This window comes from Arachis hypogaea, chromosome 9, assembly GCF_003086295.3.
Source record: "Arachis hypogaea cultivar Tifrunner chromosome 9, arahy.Tifrunner.gnm2.J5K5, whole genome shotgun sequence".
NCBI classification, from domain to species: Eukaryota; Viridiplantae; Streptophyta; class Magnoliopsida; order Fabales; family Fabaceae; genus Arachis; species Arachis hypogaea.
Genome location: NC_092044.1, coordinates 119,177,206 through 119,190,054, shown reverse-complemented (window position 1 = coordinate 119,190,054; position 12,849 = coordinate 119,177,206). Strand labels below are relative to the sequence as shown.

The window sequence follows — 12,849 nt, the reverse complement described above, 5'->3', positions numbered from 1 at the left end:
CAAAAATATTATTTATACACTAAAATCAGTCATTATATAATTATGTATGAATATATATGCTGTTTAATTTAATTTAATTTTAATATATATTTTATATTCTAATACATATTTTTTATTAATGACTAATTATGGTGACTAATTTTAATGTGTACCTAATATGGTTGAATCTAAAAACAATTTTAACTTGGGGATAATATTATATAAAAAATTATGTAAGTATATAGCAACTTTAAAATTAAAAATGATCTCACACTTAGAAAAATTAATAAAATTTTATTTTTAGACAACCTAGGACTTCTTTATATCCATTTATTATATCATTAATTTAAGAATTTATTTTTAATATATTATCAGTATAAAACAGTTTTACAAATTTATTTAATTACAAATGTATCAATAAAAATGATTATTTTTTATGTATATTAACTATAAAAATAATTATCTAAAAAAATTAGATGTATTTAAAAAATTTTGTAAAATATTTTACTGTATTAAAATTAAACTTTTAATTTTTTAATATTAATTATATTCATAAAAATATGTTTTTTTTAGTATAAAGACAATGTTATTTATTCAAATAAATAATTAGCTAGTATACTTTTTAGGAAACAAAGAGCGTGTAAGTTCATATAGTCTCTTGGTTTTGATTTTTCAATCTCAAAAGGAATTTTCATAATGCCTATCTATTATTATATCAAGGTAATCAATCATTACTTTTTTTTCAATAGTATTTTTAACAGATATAATAATTTATGTTTTTTTTATTAATTTAAATTTTTTTAAAAATTAATTTTATGAAATGGTATCAAAATATTTATAATTTAAAAGTTTAGAATTGGATTGTTGTTGATTTCAAGAAAAAGAATTTTAGTATAAAATAAATAAAAATAAAAAGACCAATAAAAAATTAATCAGTATTAAAAATATAATCATTCATACGATTTTTTTATTAGTTTAAATTTTTAGAATAAATAATGTTATGATATTTTTAATTTAGTAATTATTTTGATTAACTAAGTATTAATTATAAATGTTTAGTTAATTATAAATAAATTAAAAAGCACATATTTTATTTCACTTTTCTGTATATAATTTGTGAAATATTATATTGAATCATAATTATTAATAATTGGATTAGATAAACGTGAATGTCATTTAAATCGGTATTATAAGTCTTTCATTAATAAAAGATAAATGATGTACGGCGAAGGACGCTGTAACCCATGCGTTATATATATATATATATATATATATATATATTAGAATTTTATTGATACGTGTTTTGATGATATATTTCAAGTGTACTATAGAAAGTTATTATATTAAAATTACTAAAAATTAAAGTTTTACATTCTGAATGCAGTAAATATATAAATAAATTATAATTATATTCCTAAAATATGTTTTTAAAATACAAATTAATTAAATTTTTTAATTATTTAATTTCTTTTCGATATCATTAGGATTTATAAAATCAGGGTCACCAATAATCACCTCTTGTAAGATGTGCCTCCCACGTGGCAACACGTTGCACAAGAAGACGATGGCCGTTGGATCAAGTACTTCGTCATTATCCTAACCCGTCAACTGATTATATAAGGTCTTTGGTTGTTGCACACAGATATCCATTTTCTGTGGAGAGATTCTAATTTGGTGCGTTCTTCGGTGCCTACATATCTTTGCCGAAATATTGCCGAAGAGATTATAGTATTGACAAGTGGATATAGAATTGTCAGGGTCACTACAACATTTTCAGGTTGAGACAACATTTAAAAAATGTTGCCTAAAGGCTGACAAAAGATTGCTTTTGATCTATTGCAACACTTTTGGACCTAAAGCAACGTTTTTTGGTGGCGTTGCATATGCAGCCGTTGCCTTAGATCAAGGCAACACTTTTTTGTTTCAAAAGCAACGCTTTTGAGAGCAACACTTACCAAGTGTTGCCTTTGATTGAAAAACAACAACACTTCAGAAGTGTGTTTAGACAACACTTTTTCAGTGTTGTCTTTTCTCTTATATTTTGGACACTACTAAAAAGTGTTGCCTATTTGCAATAAAATGCAACCCATTTACGTGTTGCTTATAAGTTTGAATTCACAATACTTTGAAGTGTTGCCTATTAGTTATGAATATGCAACCTTTTAAAGCGTTGCATTTTCTTTTGGATATGCAACCTATACAAGTGTTGCCTTTTCTTTTGGATATGCAACCTATACAAGTGTTGTTTTTTCTTTTAGATATGCAACCATACAAGTGTTGTCTAATATTCAAAATATGCAACTAATAGAAGAGTTGTTTTTTGATAAAAATAAAAGTTACTTTTGTAATAAAAATACACAAAAATAAAATTTACAAAAAAAATTTTTATTCATACATGTGTAATTATTTTATTTAATAAATTTGTGCACAATAGAAAAATTTATAAAAGAGACAAAATAACTAATAATAAAATTCTAATTAAAATAGATATTATAAAAGGTTTAATTAGTATTTCAAATACATGTTCATCAATAATTCTCAACAAAATAATAAAATTCTTGTCTAACAATAATTGTCATAACAAAATAGTAATTAATATTTATCAAAAAATATCAATTTACTTGCATATTTTATATCCATGCTTGACTTGTCCCATATGTTAAATCTGCAAATAATATATAACCAAAAATAAGCAACTTATCATTAAAACTGAAAAATTATAATAAAAATTTCTTTATGACAAGCAATAAATAAATTTTGTAAGCATTGCAAATGGTTATAAGTAAAATCTAATGTAAGAAGATAGAATTATCCAATGTGTATGCATGCAAATGTTTGTGTCTACCTCCAGGTGCTGTCGTACTTCATCACCACCATGATAAGAGTATATCTGAACAATGTGCCTTGAGTAAGCAACTCCTGTTTGTTGAACAAAGTCATATCAATGATTGGTTGCGTTGACTTCAGGAAGTATACATTAGAGAATATCATAAACGAATAATTTAAAAACTTTCAACTTACCGAATAAAGCACCATCTGGACTCCAAATCACACGGTTGATAGAAACACCTGGATCTTTGACAAGAGCAGCCTGGATTACACATATATAGCTTTATTTCAGTAACTATAAGTTACAAGTCGGGCTTGGTGTAAAAATTCATGTATAAAAGAGAAAATTTTTCAGGAACCAAGATTAAAGATTTTCAAAGATAAAAGACCAGAAGAAAACTAAACCCATATAAAGAACCATAGAACTATAGAATAGAAGGAAAGCATGAATTTACCTGTGGAGTGCCATCTAGAATCAGAATAAGGATTAATAGCCTTAGACTTTGCAAGACAAACTTTAGCATCTCGCCATCTAAAAGCAGAATAAGGATTAATAGCCTTAGCCTTAGATCAATGTCACCAGACTCCACACTACAAGGGGGAAAAAAGTAAAAATAATAAAAAAAATGCAGTTAGCACAAAAAGCAAGCTCATAAAATAAAAATTAGAAAAAGGGTATTTGTCCTACCTTATTTTTAAACATGGCACTATGCAATGCTGCCATCAATCAAGTGTGACTGAGTTGAATTGATGGGTGTATTTATTAGTAGGGTTTGATATATGCTTAAAACTAGTGATTATTTCGTATGTGATGGGTGTATTTATATTTTATAATCACTTCAGACATTAAAAACACTACATATATAAACTAATTATACAAAATTCAATATACTTGTACTAATTCAAGACAGTTTATTATCACTAAGGACTTCAATCCCTTCCTTTCTGTATTCGAGTTAATATTTTTAATTCAATGCGAGATAGTTTTTCATCCCTTAATTAATCTTTTAGTAGTGAGTAACCCTTCTTTTTTTTTTCAGTCATTTCCTATTAGCTTAATTTAATTTGTCGGAATCGGGTAACTGAAACTGAAACAAATCCAATTCTATTTCCAAGTGTAAACTGAAGAAAGCAAAGGGAATTACCAGCTCATACTTTAGGATCTAAAGGCTTCCTTGGAGCAGCACATAAAATAGCCACTATTCACTTGGCAACTCTTTGGATATGAATCCAGTAGTAGGATCAGTTGTGCTGTGCAAGCCAAGGAGGCAAACTACTTTTAAATAACATTCATCTACATAATATTATTTGAAACAAGCAGCAGCACATCACATAAAGACCAAATTCGTATGAGCAGGCACAACTACCAGCCATAGGTTCAGCAAGCATTAGAGTCTCTTCTGAAGCTCCTATTAGTACATTACACATTTGGTGTTTGTATATTGGATTATACAGTGAATATGAAATGGAGTTTGTGGAGGTGAACTTATAATTCAACTAAAATGTTAAAGGGAACCATATATATGGCATTCAAATGCTAGATTCTTGGAAATAATATTCATGTGATGTCATCATGTCTAATTGTCTGATAAATTCATAACCAATCCCTGCTGCAATCATCTTCCTAGTTCAGCACATAATGCAGTGTGCATGCTTGTGTTTATATCACAATCAGTGTTTGTGATATGATTCTACACCAGAAGCTTCAACTACATATAAAAAGTCTAATTACTTGTTGAAAGCTATACTTAAATTACTTGTTGAATCACAATCCAGCAACGCAGCAAGCAACAGATCAAAACAGTAGAGTAAAATCTAATTAAGCTGGTGAAGATTGCAATATTAAGAAGGAAAGAACATTTCAAACCGTCTTTGCTTAGCTTCCCAAATTCTTTCTCTGTTCTATCCTTGCCTCCAGCATGAAGGAACATAGAATTGTCAACAATAGAGACAAGATTAGAGGCATTGCTTGAATCTGGTTCTTCAGGCATGATCATCTCAAAGATAATCACTTTTCCATTCTCTTCAAGTGCTTTATAACAGTTTTTCAGCACTGTTATGCACTTCTCATCTGACCAATTATGACAAACAGCCTGCCACAATTTTATCATTAGCATCGTGATTTATCATTGTATAAATTATAGTTGAAATATAGTCAAACAAAATTATCACTTTTCATGAATATATAGCATTCTTATTTTTCTTGTTGAAATATAGTGCTAGTTATAATTCTTATGAGATATATTTCAATAGTTGATGAATATATAGCATTCTTATTTTTCTTGTTGAAAAATCTTGAAAACCAATTTTATTAGTTGAAAAACAATTAGTTATCTAACTTGATCACTAAACTTAATAAGGGTTTCCACTGGCTCATTGAACATAAAAATAATCACCAGATCTTCTTTGACAAAGATTGCAGGTAGTTCTAAAAAGGAAAACTTGTTTTGGTATTTTGACCTTGAAAATGGTAGCTAACTTATACTCTTATCCATTTTGCATATCATCATAGGCATATATGAACAAGTTATGAGGTATAAAACAGCATAATCAAGTTTGAATATCAAATAGCAATGATCATTATGCTGACAACTGCGTTTAAAACCTCATTGAAAGTCAAATTGCACTAACTGCTTTAATTCATCAGAAAGATAGATATAGTTGGGGATGTTGTTATAAGTTGTCCAACAAATACACTTGGAAGATTAAATTAGTTCACAACTCTCACAAATGTTACCATAGCTTTACCAAATACTGATGACATTTGAGGGCCTTGGTGGTTCATTCAGAGCCCATGAATGATTACAATCATAATATAAATTGTATCAACTTACAGTTTCAAAATTTATAGGATCCATTTCCTACAGCTTATGAACATGGCCTCTAGTGTCAGGATCAAAAACGCTTCCAATAAAGCTGTAAACTTCAGCAAAATCCGGCAAACCTGTAAATTTTAGTCAAGTTGAGCTGGTCACCCCTAGTTAAGTACCGATTCAATATGATTACAAATGTAAAACAAAAATCTAACATAAATAAGATCATTACCAGGAATTACACAAGCTTGTTTTCCATGATTTGGCATCTCAGTAGCTGCTAGCATTCTAATCCCCTTGATCCAATATCATCTGAATCAGTAATACAATAAGTGGTGAAAAATTCCAGTTAGTACTAAATTATAGACTATTAACATCAACCAAACAACAAAAACAACAGAGAGAGTAATACATGCATGCCTTCATTTCCATTAAGATTTGTGATGAGTTCATCCTGGCAGGGCATGAGTTCATCCAACAAAAACTTAATCATTCAAGTGCTGTACTGGGCAAGCTAATCACATTTATCTGCTTGTATTTTTTTCAATAAAAGATTAGCTACTAGATATTAGAAGACAACTTTACCTACAGTTTAAGGAAGCTTGTTTACATTGTCCATCCTACAAGACTCAGCTCCCTCTAAAGAAAGAGCTCATGCCCAAGTATGGTTCACACTTCATAGGGATAATATCAATACTTCAACAACAAGTGTCCACAAAATAGAAGCTCCCTAAGATATAGTATAGCTGTTTCAGTAGTGCAATTAGTACCACATATTGATCTATATCTAGTATGTGAATAACATCATACTTTTTCTTTAATTTACAAATAAATGAAAATGACAATTTATTCAAATTAAGTCCTTGTCTAAAAAAAGGAAAAAAGAAAAAAAAAAGAAGAAACATGTAGAGCATAACAATAATGGTTTAAACCGCAAACTACTGAAACTATTGAAAAAACAATGTGAACTACGGCAACAATCTACACCCAAAGAACAAGTAAAGTGCAGAATACTAATAAGAACCTGAAAGCAAAGGCTGTTTCTACTTTCCAGAAATGACCATGTCAATATCGAAAGTAAGTCATCAACTCTGCAATCTAATTTTCAGCCAAATTTATTTTCTATATAACTCATACATCAAATAACAATCAGAGGCATGCAAACAAATCCAAACAAGCGCTTACAAAACCTATACTCTCTGATTATAGCAATAGAACTAACAAATATACATAAAATGGTTACAATAGTCAAAAGAGGTTAACAACAAAGTCAAAAGAGGCGAGTGACTTTGGATAAACAATATTCAATTTCAAATGAAGGAATACTAACTATTTGGCAACGAGTTTAAGCTATTCGAGCAATGCATAGATACCTCAAAGCCCTGGAATTAGAGCAACGCAGAGCAAACCAATTGAACATCTAAATAAGAAACTAACTAATGAATGAACTCAAAAGGCAAAACCTAACCTTACTTTTCAATGATGTTCCCGACTCTAACCTGGACAGCAAAACACACACATAAAAATTGTTATTTATTAACTTATATTAATATTCAATGATGAATAAAAAATACCTCACTGGATATTCATTTTTTAAGGCTTCAAATTAAGAAGTGGAGAAAATGGCTTGATTCTGCGGGATTGAAGTGTGGACCATGGAACATTGAAGAAGAAGAAGTAGAAAAAAGTCTCTGAATAGTTTTGTTATTTCAACAATTCAACCAAATTAATTATGTAAAATCTGGAAGAAATTTTTGTCATGCCTGAGAGATCTATGCAAGCCTTCAAGGATGACGGCGCCTTCAAGGAAGAGATGCCTGAGGATCGAGGTGAGAGGCTTGAGAGGAAGAGGTGAACGACGAAGAGTTGTCGACTCGCCTGCGATGGACAGAGCACGGCACCACGGCGGAGCAAAGCAGAGGTTTCAGAACGGTGGAGTGGAGAAGAGATTTCAAAATTGCTGAGAAGAGCAGAAGTTTCAGAACGGCGCGGGTAGAAGAACACATCAAATCAGACTATAGAAGAACGCGATGCGAGCAAAAGAATACAGCGCAAGCAGAGTAGAACATGGCGCGAGCTTAAGCAGTGATGAACACGACGACGACGAGCAGAGAGGAATGCAGAACGCGCGTCAATGTCGTTAAAGGGAAAATTTGAGTTAGGGTTAGGATTTTGATTCTGAAATGGTATGGTTCAAGTTTTGTTTCTAAGTAATGGTAGCCACGAATGTGAAGAATCAATTATTGCTTGATGTATTTTGTGGTTCTTTTCTTGTTTTTGGTTGAGTTCAGGAGCAAAAGAGTAATTTTAAAAAAGAAATAACATAAAAAATTTAATGAAAAAACTTTAGACAACACTTAGAATGGGAAGTTCATTAAACATTTAAAGGCAACTCTTAAAAAGTAAAATAGATAAATATTATAAAGGTTGCCTATTTAATTTATAAAGCAACGCTTTTTTACATGTATCTTAAATTGATCAAAGAGAACGTTTCAGTATATTGGTTAACAAAGAGTTGCAATAATTTTATTTCTTTGCAACAAATTTTAAATGTTGCTTTTGACTATTTTAAACAACACTTTTTAAGGGTTACTTATATTATATGTTACAATAGCTCAAAAATGTTGTAGTGGGTAATAAAATTTATAAACGGCGTTAACTTTTTTTTTTTTTTTAGCGTATTGATAAAAATATTGCTTAAAGAGAAAGAGTTACTCTAAATCGTTAATTTGGCTCTGATACCAATTTTGAACTTTGAATAAAAATAATTTATAAATTTTGAACTTTGAATAAAAATAATTTATAAATTCTATAATATTGACCATTTCTACTACTTTGATGTATATTTATAATTTTTTAATCTTGTTTTAGTTTATAATATTCTTTTTTGCATGGATTACTGTGTATAAAATCTTTTATCTGTTTGTCTTTTTTTTTAATATAATTTCTCAAATCCTCAATTACTTCTTTTATTTCTACACTTTCTCTTGTTTCTAAATATCTGTTTAATTTTTCAATTTCATTCTCCATTTTTTCTTTTAGCAGCTTTAATTCTTTTAAGTCGTAATATGGTTTTCCAGGCATTTATAAATTTTTTAAGTTTAATTCCAACTTGTTTATAGTTATTCTTATTTCTATCCTTTTTATTATAAGATCTTCAATTTCAATCTGAAGATTATTTAATTCCCTTTTATACTCCTTTATTTTACTTTTTAATTTTCTCGTCCTATTTCTTCTTATTTTATTTTCCGGTTTTTCAATCTTTTTATGCTTCATTATTTAAAATTTCCGCAAACTCTATCATCGATTCATCACTATTTTCTAGAGATTCTATTAATTTTTCTAGCTCTTCAACTTCTCTTTTTAACTTGTCATAAATTATTTTTAGGGCTTCAAATGCTCTTTGATTTATTTCAGAAAACTGTAAATAATTCAAACGATTTTCTCTTTCAAAGAGCTCTTGTTTTTTGTCTTGATAAGTTACATATATTTCTTCTTTATTTATTGTCATAGTTTAGTGTTTAGGGTCTCATTTAATTTTTCGACTTTTTTTGTTAGTTCTTTTATTTCAGAACTTTCTTCTTTAATTTTTAACTTAGATAAACTTAAAGGGCTATTAATTTTAGATTCTCTTATTTGAAAATTCGATGAAACTAATTTTCCTGATGGTTCTTTTAGTAATAGAACTGGGTTTTCAATAGCTTTATATTTTGGTATTTCTGTTTTTACAATTTTCTGAAATAATTCATCAACATAAATCCTTTCTCTGTTTTTAAATGTTATACTATGATGGCTATTTGTTAAAGCATAATTTATTGCATATGTAATTGAAAAAGGTTCATCGTCTTGTTCCATTAGATTCTTTCTATGAAATTTATAAGCCAAACTTATAGATCTTCAAGGTTTTCAGTTGATAAAGGTATAGCATATCCAAGATGGGCGTTGAATTTAACATTTACGTTTGCCAAGTTTCCATGAACAATTCCAATGATTTGATCTATTGGGTCATCAGTAATTCTTTTATCACAGATTGCTAAGCTTATTGGTGAATTAATTCCTTTCATATATATAGATTTGATTAAGACTTGTATAGTACTAATATGAATCCATCTAATTTTAGATCTTTTTTGTTGATCCTTAATTTTCTCAATCTGTTTGCTCAATTCTTCATCATTTATCAGAGCTATTTCAAGTTCTCCATTGGCAGATTTTATTTTTATAGGGGCTTCAAGTTGAATTTTTCCATAGTATATTATATTTTTTCTATTAAAAACTTCTTTTAAAAGATTTTGTTTATTGAAATTTTCATTTGATTTGAGATTTAATTCTGTTTTTAGAACAGCCTGTTTTTCATTATCTAATAAAGCAGTTAATCTATAATAATCAGATTCTTCTGTTAATTCTAAACTTTCTAAATAATTCATGACTATGAGACTAAGATAAAGGCGTACCTTTCTGGAGAAAAACTTCCTTTATTTAAAATATTTTACATAAGATGGTTTTATCTCCAGAGGGGAGATTGTAGATACTAACTCCAGAGGGGAGTTTAGAATTGGTTTTTCCTAAAGGAATTCTTCTTCAAACTATAGAATCGCCTCGGCAGCTTCCTCCTTGCTCTCCTAGCATATGAGTACTCGTAGCCTCCTGCTTTCTATCGTCTGATGCCTTCTACAATTGCCTAAGCAACCTATTTATAATGGTTGGGTCTGATGGACAATTCCCATCCTTACCCTTCTTATGACGTCATTGCTTACGTCATTGTTTATTATCTTGCACCAGCTACATTGTTGGTGCTCTATGACCTAAGCGCTTACGTCACTATGCAATAATGTTGAGAGATGTTTCAGATGTGCTGTCCTCCTCTTTCATCATGTGACCTTCAGATGCGTTGTCTTCTTCCTTTATGTGGGGAGATCCCATTTCATTATTACTTTCTTCAGATGTTTCTGAGACACACAGCTGGCACTTGTGGTCTTCTCTGTCTTTTATCAAATAGCAGAGATTCCTCTTTATCCCTTCGGGGAGCTTCTCTAAGAGTCCAGATAAGTTGTAGAATGCTGATTCAAATTCCACTAAGAGTCTCATCTCTCTTTCTTCAATTTCATTTCTTTTACTGGACACAAGCAGAGTATTTCTGCTTTTATAATTGATTCTTGTGTGAGATTCCCTTGTTATCTTTTGAGTTCTTTCGAAGACCCTTGCTAGTGTGCTGGCTAGTCTACCTTCATGACTGTAGATTGTTAAATCTTGAACTTGATCAATTGGTTGAAAATTTCTTGGGAAGACGGACATGAATATTACTTGATGTGCTGGAACCAAGCACTCTTCTTCTTCATTAAAAATAGGTTGACTGTTTGTAAATTTTAGGGATATATCCCTTGGATTTACGTTGTCAATCATATTTTTAAATCTCTTTACTGCATCAACGAATCCTGCAGGAAACTCACTAATAATTTTCAAATCATTAAAAATTAGAATTGTATCAATTAATCCATACTGGAAAAACTGATAGGTGTCAGATGGGGAAGCCTCTGGAAATATAACCAGCTTTGTTAGCTGTTCTTTGGCAATAGGATAATATCCCAAGATTGCCCTTTTTTCTTTAGTCCAATTCAGAACTATGTTAAGGGTTTCTCTGAGATTTGATCTACAGACCCTTTTCTTTTCCTTGATTTCAGTCCTTGTAGGAATGTTTCTTATTATCCCTGTTCTCTGGGTTTGAATTGGAGCTTTATCTGCTCTTTTTAGGGTTTGCTCTGGATGAAGAGCTTCATATTCTCTAAAGGATTCCTTTGCTTCTTCCAGTGTTAAAAACCCTCCTTTATGAATTATCCTTGATTGATGTGTAAATGGTGCTGCTTTTTCCCAGGCATCATATACTCCTTTCATGGGGCCATTATAAATTACATAATATTTTTTATCTTGGGTGGATTTTTTGATAATTTCAGCAATTGTTTTATTTTCTGGAATTTTTTCCTCACCTGATTTGTCCACCACGCTTAGCTAGCCGAACTCTGATGGTTTTGGTTGTTGTGTTGATTTCATTGCTTCGATGGCCTTCTTGAGGGATTGGATCTGTGTCCTTATTTGCTAACAATGCTTTCATTTTTCGAGTTCTTGCTCGTATTTTTGAATTTCTTGATCTAATGCGTTGTAGACGAACTCCATTCTCTTGTTAATGTATCTGCAATAACATTTTTGTCACCTTTAATATATTCAATTTTTATTGGATATTGTAACAAAAATAATTGCCATCTTACCAGTCGTCCATGATTATAATCAACTTTTAAATTATATCGTATGAAACCTGTTAGGTAACTTGAATCTGTCCTTAATGTAAATTCTCTGGGTAGTAAATCAATTTTCCATTTCTTAAGAGATTTAATTGCTGCTAGAGTTTCCTTTTCATGAGTGGTATATCTCTGTTCTGTTGGAGTAAAAGTTCCTGAAATATACCTGCAAAGTAATTCCTTTATGGAATATTTAGAATCTAGTGATTCTTTTTCTTGTTCCAAACTTTTTATAGTTTTCTTAGCTTTTAGACATCCTGACCAGGTTATGTCTGAAGCATCTGTTTCTACTATTAAGTAGTCGTTTTCTTCTGGAATATAAAGTTCTGGAAGTTTTTCACATAATTTCTTAATTCTTTGAATTTGCATACTATCTTCTTCATCCCATTTCCATTCTTTTTTAGTACTTATTTTTGGAAATAAGCTTTTAGTGTATTCTGTTATATTCTTTAAAAATCCTTGATCCGAAATATAATTTATACACCCTAAAAATCTTTGTAATTGTTTTCTATCTTCTATTTTATTAGGAAATAAATTTACCTTTTCTAAAATATTTGGTTGAAGTTTTAGCTTTCCTTGAGTGGATAGAATTAATCCAAGAAACTCTATTTCTTGTTTTGCTATTCTCGCTTTCTTTTTGCTGAGAACTAATCCTTTCTGTTTACATCTTTCTAAAACTATTAATAATTTTTGAAGATGATCTTCTTTATCCTGTTTTGTAAAAATTAGTATATCATCAATGTACACTAAAACAAATTCATTTAACTCTTTTAGATTTTCTTCCATAAATCTTTGATAAATACCTGGGGCTTGTTTTAATCCGAATGGTAATACATTCCACTCATAAAGTAATACACTTGTTGATTCTTTCGTTGGACAAGTAAAAGCAGTTAATTTTTTTGTTTCTTCGTCCAAACGAAGTTGCCAATATCCTGATT

At 29.9% G+C, this 12,849-nt stretch overlaps 1 protein-coding gene across 50 annotated transcripts; it reads right to left on the bottom strand.

Moving 5' to 3' along the window:
* Positions 1-2,440: 2,440 nt before the first annotated feature.
* Positions 2,441-7,976, bottom strand: LOC112712623 (isoliquiritigenin 2'-O-methyltransferase-like). Of its 50 annotated transcripts, none has more exons than XM_072203674.1 (13): positions 7,385-7,976; positions 7,090-7,120; positions 6,646-6,719; positions 6,207-6,351; positions 6,034-6,075; positions 5,854-5,933; positions 5,643-5,752; positions 4,676-4,901; positions 3,954-4,059; positions 3,264-3,399; positions 3,001-3,070; positions 2,825-2,898; positions 2,441-2,644 (listed from the first exon to the last, which is right to left on the bottom strand). In XM_072203674.1, the coding sequence occupies exons 9-13, from the start codon at positions 3,959-3,961 to the stop codon at positions 2,639-2,641; spliced, it is 294 nt and encodes a 97-aa protein (XP_072059775.1). In that variant the 5' UTR covers positions 3,962-4,059; positions 4,676-4,901; positions 5,643-5,752; positions 5,854-5,933; positions 6,034-6,075; positions 6,207-6,351; positions 6,646-6,719; positions 7,090-7,120; positions 7,385-7,976; the 3' UTR covers positions 2,441-2,638. The 50 variants fall into 50 exon arrangements, 41 of the variants coding, with proteins under 41 accessions (XP_072059775.1, XP_072059776.1, XP_072059772.1 ...); XM_072203675.1 differs by having other exon boundaries at positions 6,042-6,075; XM_072203671.1 differs by lacking the exon at positions 6,646-6,719 and adding an exon at positions 7,196-7,254 and having other exon boundaries at positions 6,207-6,367; positions 7,385-7,870.
* Between the last annotated feature and the right edge of the window lie 4,873 nt (positions 7,977-12,849).